The sequence below is a fragment of the Nerophis lumbriciformis genome, linkage group LG18 (assembly GCF_033978685.3).
Source record: "Nerophis lumbriciformis linkage group LG18, RoL_Nlum_v2.1, whole genome shotgun sequence".
NCBI lineage: Eukaryota > Metazoa > Chordata > Actinopteri > Syngnathiformes > Syngnathidae > Nerophis > Nerophis lumbriciformis.
The window spans coordinates 17,494,294-17,513,114 of NC_084565.2; the positions used below are offsets into that span (position 1 = coordinate 17,494,294).

The 18,821-nt window shown below is 35.6% G+C and overlaps 1 protein-coding gene and 1 long non-coding RNA gene across 3 annotated transcripts; one reads left to right on the top strand and one right to left on the bottom strand.

Annotated features, from left to right (window-relative positions):
• Nucleotides 1–6,478: 6,478 nt before the first annotated feature.
• LOC133617652 (uncharacterized) lies at nt 6,479–14,427 on the bottom strand. 2 transcript variants are annotated; one of them, XM_072915078.1, is made up of 5 exons: nt 12,546–14,427; nt 11,948–12,179; nt 9,623–9,771; nt 9,193–9,501; nt 6,479–7,499 (listed from the first exon to the last, which is right to left on the bottom strand). In XM_072915078.1, exons 2-5 carry the CDS (start codon nt 11,998–12,000, stop codon nt 7,393–7,395), a joined length of 618 nt encoding a protein of 205 aa, XP_072771179.1. In that variant the 5' UTR covers nt 12,001–12,179; nt 12,546–14,427; the 3' UTR covers nt 6,479–7,392. The 2 variants fall into 2 exon arrangements, with proteins under 2 accessions (XP_072771179.1, XP_061833746.1); XM_061977762.2 differs by having other exon boundaries at nt 11,948–14,427.
• Nucleotides 14,428–14,688: 261 nt separating this feature from the next.
• Nucleotides 14,689–16,961, top strand: LOC140679534 (uncharacterized). Its single transcript, XR_012050943.1, has 5 exons — nt 14,689–14,880; nt 15,245–15,346; nt 15,425–15,463; nt 16,636–16,758; nt 16,947–16,961. It is a non-coding gene; the product is annotated as an uncharacterized lncRNA (long non-coding RNA).
• The last annotated feature ends 1,860 nt before the right edge of the window (nt 16,962–18,821 follow it).

Genomic DNA, 18,821 nt, shown 5'->3' on the forward strand with positions numbered 1-18,821 from the left:
GTGATGCATGGAAATATAGCATATATATATATATGGGGTGAAGGGGTGATGCATGGAAATATAGCGTATATATATATATATATATATATATATGGGTTGAAGGAGTGATGTATGGAAATATAGCATATATATATATGGGGTGAAGGAGTGATGCATGGAAATATAGCATATATATATATATATATATGGGGTGAAGGGGTGATGCATGGAAATATAGCGTATATATATATATATGGGGTGAAGGGGTGATGCATGGAAATATAGCGTATACATATATATATGGGTTGAAGGAGTGATGTATGGAAATATAGCATATATATATATGGGGTGAAGGGGTGATGCATGGAAATAGAGTGTCACACCCCGGCTCGGGTGAAAGTAATGTAACCTTTGCAAACCAGACTTTCAAATCAAAGATGGCAAGGCACGCAGTTGGTAACAGTTTACAAACATTTATTGAAATCCCAAAAAGTGTCAAAAGGTGAACAACGACAGAAAAAACAAAGCACCCACAATCTCAGTAGATGTTTGATGCATGGAGACCGAAACTCTTGCTCAGGACAGAGATCCTCCTCTGGCAGTGACCGACACCAGACTGTCAGAAAAACAGCATTTTCCAACTTAAATAGCCCTTAGCCCCGCCCACTAGCTGGGACCAATTTGACAGGGGGAATTAAGAAAACAGTTATTTTGTAAATTACACTATAAATAACCATCACATGTCTAAAAAGTATTCACATAGTACTTTTGCATGTGTAGAGCAGTCATTGTTGTACATAGTATATTCAAGATTAGACAACACAACTTTCAAATGTCCAGTGTCCTTCTGTACCACCCAGCTTTTGAAGATCATGGTTCGACCCAAATTTGGCCTAATTAGTGAATGCAGGTGTGGTCACCTATATAAAGCCCTCAACCCCACCCTGACTCTTTCGGTCAATTGTTCAGAGCCATGGTGAGTGACAGGTAATTATTTGTTTGTTGAGCACATGCTTTTCACTGGCTAACAAAATTGAATGTTTGTGTGTCCATGTTGAGCTTCCTAACAAATGTGCACGGTTTGTGAGGAAGTCCAAAGGTCAAACAGTGACAGTGTGGGGTCAAACTGTCACATTACCTCCCTCCTCTCCAGCGACAGCAAGTCCAGGGAGACGAGACAGGTAATCAGCTAGCAAGTTACTTTTGCCAGTCAAACTGTCACATAGAGCATATATATATATATATATATGGGGTGAAGGGGTGATGCATGGAAATATAGCGTATATATATATGGGGTGAAGGAGTGACGCATGGAAATATAGCGTATATACAGTATATATATATATATGGGGTGAAGGAGTGATACATGGAAATATAGCGTATATAATATACGCTATATTTCCATGTATCACTGCTTAACCCCATATCATACTTGCCAACCTTGAGACCTCCCATTTCGGGAGTTGGGGGGAGGGGGAGGGGGTGGGACGGGGCGTGGTCGGGGTGGGACGGGGGCGTGGTTGGGGCGTGGCTAAAAGGGGAGGAGTATATTTACAGCTCGAATTCACCAAGTCAAGTAGTTCATATATATATATATATATATATATATATATATATATATATATATATATTGCGCTCTACTACGGTATCGAGCACTATTTTTTGGATAACCTTATTAAGACATATATATATATATATATATATATATATATATATATATATATATAATAAATACTTGAATTTCAGTGTTCATTTATTTACATATATACACACACATATGCACTAGATGGCAGTATTGTCCTGTTTAAGAGTGTCACAACATTGCTGTTTACGGCAGACAAACTGCTTTACGGTATACAAAAAAGTGACTGCTGTTGTTGTGGGTTGTTGCCACGCTGGGAGGATGTTAATGAAACTGTCTAACAATAAACCCACATAAGAAACCAAGAACTCGCCCTCCATCATTCTATAGTTATAACGTGATTGGGCAGGTATGCTTTTTTATATTGTGGAGGACCTGAGTCCGCCTGAATTTCGGGAGATTTTCGGGAGAAAATTTGTCCCGGGAGGTTTTCGGGAGAGGCGCTGAATTTCGGGAGTCTCCCGGAAAATCCGGGAGGGTAGGCAAGTATGCCCCATATATATATATATATATATATATATATATATATATATATATATATATATATATATATATATATATATATATATATATATATATACTGTATATATATATATACTGTATATACGCTATATTTCCATGCATCACTCCTTCACACCATATATATATATACGCTATATTTCCATGCATCACTCCTTCACCCCATATATATATACGCTATATTTCCATGCATCACTCCTTCACCCCATATATACATATATACGCTATATTTCCATGTATCACTCCTTCACCCCATATATATATATATATATATATATATATACACGCTATATTTCCATGTATCACTCATTCACCCCATATATATATATACTGTATATACGCTATATTTCCATGCATCACTCCTTCACCCCATATATATATATACGCTATATTTCCATGCATCATTACTTCACCCCATATATATATACGCTATATTTCCATGTATCACTTCTTCACCCCATATATATATATATATATATATATATATATATATATATATACATATATACACTATATTTCCATGCATCACCCCTTCAACCCATATATATACATATATATATGCTATATTTCCATGCATCACCCCTTCACCCCATATATATATATATATATATGCTATATTTCCATGCATCACTCCTTCACCCCATATATATATACGCTATATTTCCATGCATCACTCCTTCACCCCATATATATATATACGCTATATTTCCATGCATCACTCCTTCACCCCATATATATATATACGCTATATTTCCATGTATCACTCCTTCACCCCATGTATATATATATATACACGCTATATTTCCATGTATCACTCATTCACCCCATATATATATACTGTATATACGCTATATTTCCATGCATCACTCCTTCACCCCATATATATATATATATATATACGCTATATTTCCATGCATCACTCCTTCACCCCATATATATATACGCTATATTTCCATGTATCACTTCTTCACCCCATATATATATATATATATATATATATATATATATATATATATAGATATATACACTATATTTCCATGCATCACCCCTTCAACCCATATATATATATATATATACGCTATATTTCCATGCATCATCCCTTCACCCCATATATATATATATATATATATATATATGCTATATTTCCATGCATCACTCCTTCACCCCATATATATATACGCTATATTTCCATGTATCACTTCTTCACCCCATATATATATATATATATATATATATATATATATATATATATATATACATATATATATATATATATATATATATATATATATATATATACTATATTTCCATGCATCACCCCTTCAACCCATATATATATATATATATATATATATATATATATATATATACGCTATATTTCCATGCATCACCCCTTCACCCCATATATATATATATATATGCTATATTTCCATGCATCACCCCTTCACCCCATATATATATATGCTATATTTCCATACATCACTCCTTCAACCCATATATATATATACGCTATATTTCCATGCATCACCCCTTCAACCCATATATATATATATATATACGCTATATTTCCATGCATCACCCCTTCACCCCATATATATATATATATATATATATATATGCTATATTTCCATGCATCACTCCTTCACCCCATATATATATATACGCTATATTTCCATGCATCACTCCTTCACCCCATATATATATACGCTATATTTCCATGTATCACTCCTTCACCCCATATATATATATACGCTATATTTCCATGTATCACTCCTTCACCCCATATATATATACTGTATATACGCTATATTTCCATGCATCACTCCTTCACCCCATATATATATATATATATATACGCTATATTTCCATGCATCACTCCTTCACCCCATATATATATACGCTATATTTTTATGTATCACTTCTTCACCCCATATATACATATATATACACTATATGTCCATGCATCACCCCTTCAAACCATATATATATATATATATATATATATACGCTATATTTCCATGCATCACTCCTTCACCCCATATATATATATATATATATACGCTATATTTCCATGTATCACTCCTTCACCCCATATATATATATATATATATATATACTGTATATACGCTATATTTCCATGCGTCACTCCTTCACCCCATATATATATACGCTATATTTCCATGCATCACCCCTTCACCCCATATATATATATACGCTCTATTTCCATGCATCACCCCTTCACCCCATATATATATATATATATATATGCTATATTCCCATGCATCACTCCTTCACCCCATATATATATATATATATGCTATATTTCCATACATCACTCCTTCAACCCATATATCTATATATACGCTATATTTCCATGCATCACCCCTTCACCCCATATATATATATACGCTATATTTCCATGTATCACCCCTTCACCCCATATATATATATATATATATATATATGCTATATTTCCATGCATCACTCCTTCACCCCATATATATATATATGCTATATTTCCATACATCACTCCTTCAACCCATATATATATATATATATATATATATATATATATATATATATATATATATATATATACGCTATATTTCCATGCATCACCCCTTCACCCCATATATATATATATGCTATATTTCCATGCATCACTCCTTCACCCCATATATATATACGCTATATTTCCATGCATCACTCCTTCACCCCATATATATATAAATATACGCTATATTTGTATGCATCATATCACTAACACAAAGAAGTCACATTTGAGGAACACATTTCTATAAATGTACACACATCTATGAATATACACTTTTGCATCATTCCAGCGTTCCTTGTCTTGTCTGTAAAATACATTTCATATACTGTATAGTTCAAATAATTCCAGGGTTATGTGGCAATTACTTGTTTTTAAAATACAGTGCATCTGGGAAGTATTTACAGCACTTTTTTTTTTTTTTTTCATATTTTGTTACATTAAAGCCTTATTCCAAAATGAAATAAATTTATTTTTGACCTCAACATTCTACGCACAATACCCTGTAATGACAATGTGAACTTTTTTTTATTTTAATTCGTGCAAATGTATTAAAAAAAAAAATCTCATGCACATAAATATTTATAGCCTTCACTCAATACTTAACTGACGCACCTTTGGCAGCAATTAATGCCTCAAGTCTTTTTGAATACGATACCACAAGCTTGGCACACCTATCTTTGGGCACTTTCAACCATTCCTCTTTGCAGCACCTCTCAAGCTCCATCGGGTTGGATGGGAAGTGTTGCTTTTCATCCAGGATGTCTCTGTACATTGCTGCATTCATTTTCCCCTCTGTCCTTACATGTCTCCCACTTCCTGTTTCTAAAACCATCCCCACAGCATGATGCTGCCACCACCATGTTCACTGTAGGGATGGTATTGACCTGGTGATGAACGCTGCCTGCTTCCCTCCAAATAGGATGCCTGGCATTTGTGCCAAAGATTTCAATCTGTGTCTTATCAGACCAGAGAATTTAGTTGCTCATGGTCTGAGAGTCTTTCAGGTGCATTTTGGCAAACTTTTTACTCAGCATTGGCTTCCAAGTGGCCTCTCTACCATACAGGCCTGATTCTGGAAGGTTCTCCTCTCTCCACATAGGAATGCTGTAGCTGTGACAGAGTGACCGTGGTCTTGGTCACCTCCCTGACTAGACTACCCATAGCAAAAATGTGCTTGCTCATCTGTTGCTTAATCTCGTATCTTGAGAACATTTTGAGCTTCTCATATCTGTCTAATTCTGTGATCAATTGTTTCTCTTTTATTGCTCCTAAGGGACCCTTAGGAGCAATAAATAAGCTAAAAAGAGACAAGACATCACTGAGACAAAGGAGGTTGAGTTGAGACAACCATTTGAGCAATATTTGAGAAGTGGGATACACTGAGGAGAGCTCATATATGTATGCCACTGATCTCAATTATGTCTCATTTATTTTGAAGGAGAATTAAAGAGAAATAAATGAGATGTATGAGCAATAAAAGAGATCTTATGTATGTCTCTTTCATGTCTTGATTATTTCTCTTAAATGTCTTAACAAAGCCATCATATCTCAAATTTGAGAATAATGAGAACAAATTGAGAGGGCAATTTAAATATTCGTTATCTGACTTAATTAGAAATAACACTAAAAAAATACTCAAATATTGAGCGGTGTATCACTTTATTTGGCTACACACAAATACAAAATATAAGATATAAATATAGATTAAATACAACAATTTAAATGTAGTTAATTAGTACATACATAATGTACATATTGACATTCACAATAATTAAAACAACATAGAAAACAATATACAAAAAATAAAACAAATACAAAACTAAATGAATTTAACCTCAAGTACTCACTTTGTTGTTGTGAAAAAGTCTGGTGTAGTTTTTTTTAACTCCTTGTTGAGCAAACCATGTACCGTAGTTAAAAAAAACACCTGACTTAATCTCAGTAAGAGGGTGAGTAAATGACTAAATTTCCATTTTGGAAATATTCCAAGGAAAAACTGAAATACATTTATAAAATTGTAACCGTGGTGTTTGGAACTGGTCTACATATAAAAAATAATCACACATTGAACACCAAGGATACTTAACATTTTTTACCTCAGGGCCCGACCAACTTTTCCACTACAGAGGGGTCTGGGACCCACTCAAATACAAACACTGAATTAGTCATCTTACACTAAAGTGTATTACAACTGAGTACCATTGCGGCCCATATGGACGGACCACAGCTAAGAAACAGATATTTATTGGCGGCCCCCAAGGGGTATTCGCAGCCAAACAGTGGGCCCCAGCCCTATGATTAAGAAACACTGTTGTAAACAATAGAACAGCCTCCTGCGAAAACAATATAACATTTGGTACATAAATGATCATTAAAACATTTTGAAATTGGTTACAAAAGCTACTAATATACCTGATTATGTAAGCAGTAACATACTGCGTCATTTTCGTTTTTTATTTGGAAACAGCTTTGTACTGTGAAGGGATATTAGCCGCTAGCTTGTTAGTGAGGTTGCATCAGTGCCAAATTTGCGAGACACAGCACAGCTCAATATGCATTGTCACAGTATAACGTGGTACTAAAAGCTACATCATAGGGCATTTTTATACAATATATACTGCGCAACCCCAGACCAAAATATCAACATGTTTACTAAGGAAACATCCTACCCCAGAATGAACTTGGCAGGTACAAGGGCCTACTTAAAACCTGCTCTTGCCCGACATTTGTTTACCAAAGCTTGCTTGAGCTTGGCCTCCTCAATATTGTCCCAATCAGGAAAGGTACCGCATCTCAGGACATACGCTGTAAGGCAAGAACATAATAATCAGGCATTCGTAATTTTGCCACATCCGAGTTTCTACAAGTATCAAATCTATGCAATGCAATAATAATAATGCAAATCTAATTTAATGCTTTTTAACGCCATTTTTTTGGTACTTAAAAAAATGTAATGCCCATGTGCGACTGCATATAGTTATTATATATAGTCAAAAGCCTACAATTATCTGTAGACACACAGTTGTGAGCATTAGACAAGTTAATTAGTTGAAAAGTTTAGATTAACTGTTACTCTCTCGTGTATTAGAATTGGCTTACAAAACTGTTTAATTGGAGAATGTATTTTTATTTATTTATTTTTCTGGAGTAGCATATAGTGTTTTGACTGTGTGCATGGCCGTAGAATGGCCAATTAAAAGGTTCCGTCCATCAAAAAATTTAAAGGAGAACTGCACTTAAGCCCTCTAAACAAACATCCAATTCTGCATCAGATGATCAATATAATATACCCATAAGCCATTTTTTTAGTTGTGTCTGTTTAAAACATGCTGTAAATATATATATATTCTCTGAAAATATGTCTTATAATAGCCACAAACTGGAGGATACCATTTTACAATTACAATTTGTTTTAAAATAGTTAAAAGGCTTTATAGAATAATAAATGAACATCATACTAGGATTGCAAATTATGCATGTGTTTGGACATGGATGATCGATTTAAACATTTTAGAAAAATACAGAACGGTATTTGGAAAAATGACAATAAAATGCATTAAAAAATAGCTATGTCAATTATATTAATTTGCCGATATTGAATATATTGTATTTTACACCCTCTCTGTTGTTTAAAATGTTTACAGTAAATAGCAAGTTATGTATCAAGTATCCAGCAGCTGAAGGAACTCGTATTAATTTATTGTGGGAACGTCAGAGAATAAAAGAGTTGTGGTCTGCTGTGAAAATTGCCTTGTTTGTCCATCCTAAGCCATAACTTGAGGTGCCTGCGTCACGACAGTTGCTAATGTTAGCCAAGTTAACTCATATGTGTTGAAGTGGAGGTGATTGAAATAAACGAGTCGTGTATGAAAAAAGCTCAGCTTCCCCATTATCCTGACATGATGTCCCAGTTAAGGACTACACGCCTACAGTGACCAAAGAATGGAAAAGTTGAGGCCCCCAGAGTAGTTTCATTGTGCCGTATTGAGGCAGTGCTTTTGTCGCGTTCCCACCTTACAATACCTCTTGTATGCAGTTTGGCAGCTTCAGCTAAAAGAATAGACACACACACAGACAGATGTAGCAATTTCGAGGTTCTTAAGTTAATTTTAATTTTTTTTTTTCCGTTTGACATATTGACTATCGGCTATGTCCTACAATTGTATTACATTTTTTAAATGCCTCTGGACAACGCTTTTAATGCTTTTTATTGCCATTTAAGGCCTTAATTTACACAAAATCCATTTAATGACTTCATGCCTTGTGGAAACCCTGCACATACAGTACATTAATACACACAACCACACTTCAAGTTGATGGACATAACACTATATTGCTTATCACAATGCTAGTTTTTTGGCCAATCACAAACTGTAATTATGTAACATTCAGTTATGCTTCTCGTGTGCTATAATCGATAAGGGATCAAATTTTCTCGTATTGAACTTCTATTTAATTATTGTTACACAATTTTGGCCTGAAAACTGGGAAAACTTACTTAGGATTTCTTCAACTTTTTTCCGGTCAAGGATGCGCTTTCCTGTTCCTGCAGGTTTGTTTCCAGGGCGACCAAAAGCGACAGCATTTTGACACTCCTCAACTGTAAAAAAGTGGTCAAAAAGTGCGTGGAATAAACGCATGCAATTGGGCTTTGAAGCATGACTCATAGCAGCAAGGCGGAACGAGGACATGAATACGCCGCTCTCAGGAAAGAGCTCCTGCTGGCCCGATTGTTGAGGAGGGCCGTCGCTGTATTTGTCACTAACGAGGTCGCAGAGAGTTTGGAGTACTCTGACTTGGTCCGGATCTGAAAGGGAAAAAATAGCACAAACAATACCCGAATGAGAAAATAATGTGTTCAAGGCCAAATCACAAATTTACGTAAACAAAATAATTACATCATGAATAAATTAGCATTAATTACTTGCCTATTTTCAAGAGGACTTCTTCGATTTGTTGCTTTTCTCGCAGGATTTTTTCGAACTCCTCCCAACATCCATCACATGGCGTCCATGATTTTTCTGCCTGTGGTTGATATGAGATAGTGTCCTCGACAGATGGGTTGCCTGCATCTCTCCTGTCAAAAGAGATGAGAAATACTGAACTACAAAAAAATTACTGAAATGACCCACATTTTAACCTCCAGCGGCCAAAGTGGACCTTAGTCTATGTACAGTGAGGAGAACAAGTATTTAATAGACTGCAAAATATAAAACAAAACAAAAAATCACATTGTATGTTTTCAGGTAATTTGCATTTTTTTCTATGGAATTGATCACCTAGAAACCTCTTTTGGGAGTATATTTGAAGTATCAAATATGGATATCATGCAAAAAGATGCACATTAATTACTTTTTAAAAAATTCATACAATGTGATTTTATGGATTTTTGTTTTGGATTATATCACTTACAATTGAAGTGTACCTATAATGATAATAATAATAATAATAAAAGTAACAGACCTCAAACTACAAAATCAGCAGTGTATAAATGATTTGTTCTCCTCACTCTATGATGGACGGTACCAATAATGAAAATAAATGTACCATGACCAAAATTGACCATATCTACAATCATTCTGTACAGTACTCCTAAACAAAAACATTTCACATCAAAGACAAAGGAACTGGACCAATACTGAAGATGAAATCTTCTTGACTGCAAGGAAATAGACAACTCACTTAGTCAACAATACCAACAGATTATGACAGATTTTACAATATTAAGTTATACATAACATTGACTATCACCAAAAAGTTATTACTTTATATATCTCAGGATTATTTATGAAATGTACAATTAAGTATAAACTGTCAAACCAGTACTTATATTTGGATTAAAAAATGTTTTTAAACTATGGCATATTGAGATTTACGCCTTAACTACTTTCTTTCACACAGGAAGTACAGGCATGTGAGCACCCTTTGACAAAAGAGGAAAATTTACAAAAAAGAGGAACATTTCTATCTGCACGTAGTGCTCCCACGCAAGCCCCGAAAATATTTTTTTAAGAATCAATACTACATAGCCCTGGGCCAATAAAACAATAAATATATATCGCAATAGACACATAATGATATAAATATTAAATGCATTCGATAAAATATTTGAGCAAGCAAGATTCGCTGCATGAGGTCACTCGCGTTTTGGGAACCCAGGAAACAGAAAACAGGAAGTGTCACTGAGCAATGGGAGGGACATGCTATAACAGACAATCAGTTAACAGTATTTACTGAGCAATGGAAGGGATACGCCAACAGCCAATCACGTAACAGTATCAACAACAAGTAAGCTAGCTCGATGATGCTAATTATGTTAACTAGCAAGCTTGTTTTGGTTTCCCTGTCCTGAAATTCAGTGCGGCGTTTAGGCAAGAGCAACAGCAAGTACCTGCGGCCGAGGCGAGCGTTCCATAAATTTTGTTTGGATCCTATTTTTTGATATTGTTTACTTAATTCATCCATGGAACTTTTGTTATTGTTGAAAGCTACGGATCGGACAGGTTTTCACGAGACACATTTCTGGTGTTGTGTGTTGCTCTGAGAACCCAAGGGTGTTTAGTTAATGCTCGATTGCTGATAAGAAAGCAAAGTTAGCTCTGTTTTTTGACACTCATCCTTCAACCCCCATCCTTACACTACTTTTATTTATGTTTTTTTATATTGTAATTTATATTTAATTTTTAAAAATGCGGAATTTATATTTTGACGTGAAACTGAATGTTTAAAAACGTAGATTTCTTCTGTTAAGAAAGTATATATTGTGTAACTATTTTTTTTCCTCAATAAAACTTGTTTATAAGATTTCAGTGTGTGTTCAAGTACTTCTTGAGCACATTTATCAATACTGTGATAACAATTGTAACCATGACATGAAATGTTAATTTTTTTACTCCCTAGTTTTGACACATGAGATTGTAGAGTGGATATTTACACTCTATGAACATTTTGACCATGATTAAAAAGTAATAAAATGATGGCAAATAATTGTTTTCAGGGTCCACAAGTTCAGAACTTTTAATCCTGAAATCAAAGTGGATACAGATGTTGGGGTTTTGGCAATGAAATACATTAAATATTTGTATTTGTCATTCACATACTATTTACTGAAACAATTATTTGATGGCAGACAAAATAATATTTCAGTTAATGCTGTTTTTTTGGTTTGGAAATTCACCAAATTTGATTTTATAAAGATGAAAAGTTTTGAACTTGTAGCCCCATAGGCATGAGGTAATAAATGTCAATCTTACCCATAGGGTGGTGGTGGTGGTCCAACAGTGTTGCTGCCTGTTACAAGTCCCATGTCACTTTTCCTGAAATATATTCAACAGTTGCCCTATAAATTTACCGTCTGACCACTTTGCTAAAACAGAATCTCCTGTTCTAAGATCTGCACAGGAGCTTCATCTCTTGACAAAATGTCTGCTCCAGTAAAGATTTTGCCGGTATAACCGTCCTCCCATCTGACGAAGGCCAAACACCCTGAAAGAGAGAGTGCAAAAGAGAAAGTGTTTAACATTTTTTATTTGAGTATAAAAATTTGGACTGGTATTTGTCACCTCATTTGGACAACAATGTTATGATTATTCCCTCTCCCCATCCCTATATGCATTTTAAAGCATATCCAGTAGGGTGAGCTTGCCCATCGCTGTCTTAGAGGTGTGTGGCCTCATTACAATTAGGGTACTGTTACTAACCTTCTTGGGGCAACTTTCCCAAGGTGGCATTCTCAGCTGTTCTTTAAATACTAAACAAACTAATAAAGTCCTTTTTCCAGTTTGTTAGCTACATGTAACACGGCAATTTGGCTTAACCGTAGTCCGCTTTGCCACACATCCAGAGACTTACCAGATTGCTAATTTGGGGGAGGAGAATTATGCAGGTCCTTCATTTTCTTTGTGGGAACTCTTAACCTCTTATGTTGTCATTTTCTTTTTGTCCATCCTGTTAATGAAAAAATAAATTTTGTATCACAAACTGGGGATAGGTTGATTGGCAACACTAAATTGACGCGAGTGTGTGAATGTAGTCTGTCGATCTGTGTTGACTTGTCCAGGGTGTACCCCGCCTTCCGCCCTAGCGCAGTTGGGATAGGCTCCAGCACCCCCCACGACACGGAAGGGAAAAGCAGTAGAAAATAGATAGATGGATGGAACTATAATATAAATGGAAAGTATTTACATATATGGGGTCACTTCATATGGATGTTAACTTTTTGGGTAAATCATATTTAACTTCTGTCAAAAACAAGTAAACAAAATTATTGTTTATGATCGTTCTGGCTATAGTAAAAAAAAACTCAAACCGGACAGTTGAATTCTTATCTATTTTGGGGTGCGGGGGGCTTGATGGCACCTTTTTATAATAGGGTACACATTAATAAAGTTATGGCATTTTTAACAAAAAAGGTCATGAATAAAATATTGAGCCCCAATGACTTTGTATTAAAGTTAAAGTTAAAGTTAAAGTACCAATGATTGTCACACACACACTAGGTGTGGCGAGATTATTCTCTGCATTTGACCCATCACCCTTGATCACCCCCTGGGAGGTGAGGGGAGCAGTGGGCAGCAGCGGTGGCCGCGCCCGGGAATCATTTTGGTGATTTAACCCCCAATTCCAACCCTTGATACTGAGTGCCAAGCAGGGAGGTAATGGGTCCCATTTTTATAGTCTTTGGTATGACTTGGCCGGGGTTTGAACTCACAACCTACCGATCTCAGGGCGGACACTCTAACCACTAGGCCACTGAGTAGGTATTGAAGAGGTTGACCATTAATTAGTGCATTTTGACCAGGTTAAGACAATCATAACTTTTTAAACATGTATCACAGGAAAATTATTCTTATATTACGTAACTCGTAAGAGGTTCCGCAGCCTCCGAAGCAGAACCTCCAGGTTCTGTAACAGCTTCTTCCCTCAGGCCGTAAGGCTCTTGAACGCATCATAATGAAATTATCCCCTCAACTCCCCCCAAAATGGATTGACTCGCTGGAATAAAAGACAATATAACATACATCCATAAACGTGGACACGTGAAAAAGTGCAATATATTTATCTGTACAGTAACCTATTTATTTATTTATATATGCACCTTATTGCTTTTTTATCCCGCACTACCATTAGCTTATGTAACACAATTTTGTTCCTATTTGTACTGTAAAGTTCAAATTTGAATGACAATAAAAAGGAAGTCTAAGTCTAACTAGTCTTAACAAGACCTGTCTGATAATGCTAGTTTCATTTAAATGAATGAATGTTTCAAATTTTACACACATAGCTACTTTATTTTCCAATATATATGCAGTTTATATGATCAATAGCGTGACAATATATACTGGCCACTGCCAGCTAGTAAGCAAATGTACTGCTGCTTTCAAAATGGCGGGGCACATTTGTTAATCATTGAACACTTTTGGATGTCATCTCTTATTTATTACAACTAGCCAGCCATACCAATAAAATGCAGCCCGGACCTTCTTTGTCGATTGTTACTTTACCTACAACAGTATTATAAAAATGTTTAAAGTCAAACCCCCAAATTAATATGCACTGTATAATCTAATTGTGAAGGTCATTGTGTATACTAACATTACTTGCTGGGCAGACGACATTAGCGTTACCGCAACCTCTCAAAGGACCACTCGTTGTCACAACAGTTAAATATTTTCACTTCACAACATTACATGGTTAACCAACTAAAAAATATTAGGATACTTATCTCTCCAAGTCTTCTGTCACAAGCGTTGCGGTTGTCGTTTCCAAAAACGTTCCCGCTTCTTCTTCCTCGTTTTCGTTCGAGGTAGGCGCACACAACGTTAAAATTTTACGCCACCTACTGTTTTCCCGCTTCTTCTTCTTCTGACGTTGATGGCAAACAACGCGTCATGTCCGCCGCTGTCTGATAGAAGGCGTGAATTTTCTGAATTGCCTTCCTTTGAAAGTTACACATAGCCAAAAATGGCTATTTTCAGATGGACATATAAGGAGAAAATCAACTTTATCTAAATTTTGAGATGTGGATCTGTCTCATCAACATTCTCGCGAGATTTGGCACGGCGCCCCATGAATCTGTCCAATCATATTTGCTCTTCCTGGAAAACACGCATGCGCATTTAGTGGGCGAATGTGACTTGTATCGATTGGAGGAAACAATTCAGCATCGAAGGAATAACGACTGAAAGTAAGTAGTACCATTTATTGTTTTTGTTTTAGTCTTTAAATTACTTTAACACACACGAGTTATTATTCATCAAACTAATGTAACGTCACTGTGTTACGAAAATAGAGCTATAAATGCCGCATTCAACGGCGCAACCACCTTGCTCGAAGCTATGATACTTACCTCCACCGAGGCATCGCAAGTGATAAGATACACTTTATACATCCCATAGTGAAATAACAATGATAGACATAAATGTACAGAGAACATTGGAAGTGGAACAATATAAATTACTGAACATACACTGCTTCAACATGATATAGAGTTTTACATTTACAAGAAGTTCCACTGTGTATTCCAGCAACCTTTGTCTGTATTCACATAGTATTGGAGTGTCAAAATGACAAAACGAAAACCTGCAAAACGATGGAGAAGAACCGGTAAAGAAGTCGACTCAAATAAACGATCAAGAAGGACTGTACAATTGGTGAGTAGACTGGCATAGTGGTGGTGCATTAAACTGGCAGCAGATATAATATGTGATACTTTATTTTTCTTCCTGCAGCCACCAATGTGAATGTGGAGACTGATGAGCAATGTCTAAGTAAGTTATATGTATATGCGTGTTCTTTGTTTATGTGAATTAGTTCTGATTGAGATTTACAGACCAGATAGATGGATAAAAAGCTGTCCACAGTTTGTCAGGAACAAGCATGGAAATATTGCTTTCTTTTACCCTGATTACAGTAGCACATATATGAAGAATGAAACTTGAAATATGAGTTATCTCAGCATGTGTAATTAATCTTCTTTGAACCTTTCATCTTCAAGTTAAGGCTGGTAGGTAACATCAAGTCATGATTAGGGATGTAACAATATCAAAATGTCATGGTATTATATCGTCACAGTGTTAAAGCCACGGTAAGATATTGTTACAAACATGTCAACGTGTGTTAAATGAAGTGGCAGGAATGTTTAGGATAAACACACTTACTGTAATTGAATACAAACATAATGTTCATATGTTGTAGTCCTATTTATTATTATAAACAGGTATTTTAAGTGCAAAGGAATGGTGCAAAATCATCCAGAATTTCAAGTAACACACATATTTTAGTTTAATCTAACACAGCAGTTATAGGCACAGAAATATTTCACAGCAACAATTCCTCCGAGCTACAAAGCACAAACGTTCCCGTCACTCCTGCACAGTTCCTCTTTTTCGCCCCTATATAATGTCCCCTGTTTGAACTTTGTTGTCCCACACTGCGCGGGTTATCATGGAAGATCGAGTTTACTTCTCAGATCAGCCCACTTAATATTGTCAGAAAAAAACACACTGACGGGAGTTCTCGTTTGATAGCGTCACACATCACGGCATTATTGTGAGAATTTTGAAACCAAAATAACGCAATATTTACAATAATGTTGCATCCCTCGTCAAGATCCTTTCTCATAGGTTTGGTTTGCTGCTGTGTATTTACTAATCATTGGCATTGTTTATCACTGAAGTTTCAGTCTTTCTTTTTATAGTGCGTGTTGTATTCTGATGAGTTACATTTAATACTGTGGATTATGTGTTACCACAAACACAGAAGATACGTAAACATGAACTACAATGCGATCAAGATGTGGGAAAAAAGTAAATGCATTCCATTAGCTAGATTTGTATAATGTGTTCAATTTATGTCAACTTGCTTCTTGTTTCGCAATTTTCTTCTTTTCTTTTAATTGTTTTAATTTTTAGAGTTTTTTGGTTCCTCTTCTTTGTGTCAGAAGGTAGCAGCAGGGGAACAGAAGGAGCCCAAAACACTGCTCTTCATATGGAACACATCCAACCTCCAGGTGTCCATGCAGGATGTACCACTCTGGAACATCAAACCTCTCCCTACCCGCCAGGTACACCCACCGTCTTCTGTGTCTAACTAATGTTCTGCTGTGAATTTTGTCACAAAGCATATCCTGCTAAAATATGCCAAACTTTTGAGTGTAAGAATGTGAGCGATATGCTGAGATGTTATACGTTTTGCCTTGTGACAAAATGTTATAAAAAACCTTTAATGATTTTTATTCTATTTTAATTTCAGCACATGAAAATATTTCTACTTTTGACTCTATCAAAGACAATGGAAAACCATTTTCCAGATCAGCTGAACTACATATCGATGCTGAGTATGATCCATCTCAATCATTTGAGGAATCTCTCCCTGATATGGGGGATTGGATGTACAATGACGGACATATGTTTAATGAAGGATTTGAAGATAGTTTGAGTGAGGAGTGTGCAGAAGACTCAAATATCAAGGACACAACAGACAAACCATTATATGACAATGCATCAGTAACCGTGGCAGAGTGCCTTCTGATCATCATAGCTTATGAAAACTGTCATAAAGTCACTGATAAGGCCCTATAAGCGATTTGCTGAAAATGTTCAAGTTGCTTTGTCCCGATAGTCTGAATGCAGACTGCTTAAACAGTGTGCAGAAGTTCAAAAACTTTCTTTTATCCCGCTCTGCATCATCGCCTATTTTATTACATAAATACTGCAGTAATTGTTTTGGGCCATTAGAAAGTAAACAAATAAAATGTCTGTCTTGTGGGACCAGTGTGTCAGAAGAAAGATCCTCATCCTTTATAGAGGTTCCAATTAAGGCTCACATAAGGTCATTGTTCCTCAAGCCAGGTTTTCAGGAGAAGCTTAACTTCAGATGAAGCAGAAAGAAGGCAGATGCTAACAACATTGAAGATATATATGATGCAGAAGTTTACAAACAGCTTGTCGATAGGGGTGGTCCTCTTAGTGACCCTAAAAACATCTCATTTGGAACACCGATGAAGACAAAAATGGATATTTGTTAAGGCTCATACATGGTACTCAAAATATACCTATGCAGATGGTAAATGTAGTCAAACTTGTGCAGTCTATTCCTGTTATTTCACAAACTATTAAACCAGGGAATGTCATAGCTGAATTTTACAGACATATGACTAAAGATGATAGTTTCTGTCAGGAAAACAAATATTTGTCTAGGATTAAACTATATGGAGCACCTAGTGAACTTCTATTGGACACGGTTCACATCTCTGCATTGCAAATACATGCTGGTCACTGCATCAATTCTGGAACAGTAAGCATCTTTCACAGGGCACAAGTTAAGAGAAATTATCTCACATCAAAACACTATGGTAAAGGTAATAGAATAAACAATTTTACAGTTTTTTGTTCAAATGACGGACAAACAAAGTATGGACAGATTGATTTCTTCTTTATCATAGCACAATCATGTGCCAAATGGGCCCTCCTTCATGAATTCAAACATGCAGGGTTTTCTTTGCTGCAAGATAGTGTAACAAATGGTACATGAAGTCATGTTATTCCCCTATTGGAAACCTCTGCCAGTACAGTAGTATGATTGGATGACATATTGGGTAAAGTTGTTTTCCTTGACTTCACATCTGTGCCTGGCATTGTGTTTGCAGTTCATTTCCCAAACACACTTGAAAAGTTTTAACTAATTAAGAACTCAACTGGCCTAAGAAGTCACAAATCAAATATTTGATCATTGTTATAAATGCTCTGAAAATACACACCGATGAGATGTTGCCGTGGATGCTGTAAAAGTCTGTAAATATGTACTGTATATGGAGTATCATTGTTGATTAAGTTTTTGCATTGTCTGTAATATTTCAGTGGCCAATATATTAAAATGTACTTGTTAAATAAAACCACTGTCTTTTTTAATGAATATTTAGGCCTACTACGCTACTGTATTTTAATATTAGTCCTTATCATGGTGGTTGGAGAGCCAAAAGTTTTCTGAAGTGGTACTTTGTGAAAAGAGTTTGAGAATCACTGCTCTAGAAAGTTCACTAATGTTAAAAGGTCTTAAAAAGTGTCTTGTGATCATAACAGTATTGTTTGGGTTCAGTTTTAAATCTCACAATTGTAGTCACTGAGT

Bases quoted from the DNA above. Each gene is read 5' to 3' on its own strand.
- LOC133617652 (XM_072915078.1), bottom strand. From the start codon at position 12,000: ATGGGACTTGTAACAGGCAGCAACACTGTTGGACCACCACCACCACCC. The intron at 9,502-9,622 runs GCAAGTAATTAA...TTTCCCTTTCAG, and splicing joins AGAAGTCCTCTTGAAAATAG to ATCCGGACCAAGTCAGAGTA. The intron at 7,500-9,192 runs GTAAGTTTTCCC...CTTGCCTTACAG, and splicing joins AAAAGTTGAAGAAATCCTAA to CGTATGTCCTGAGATGCGGT.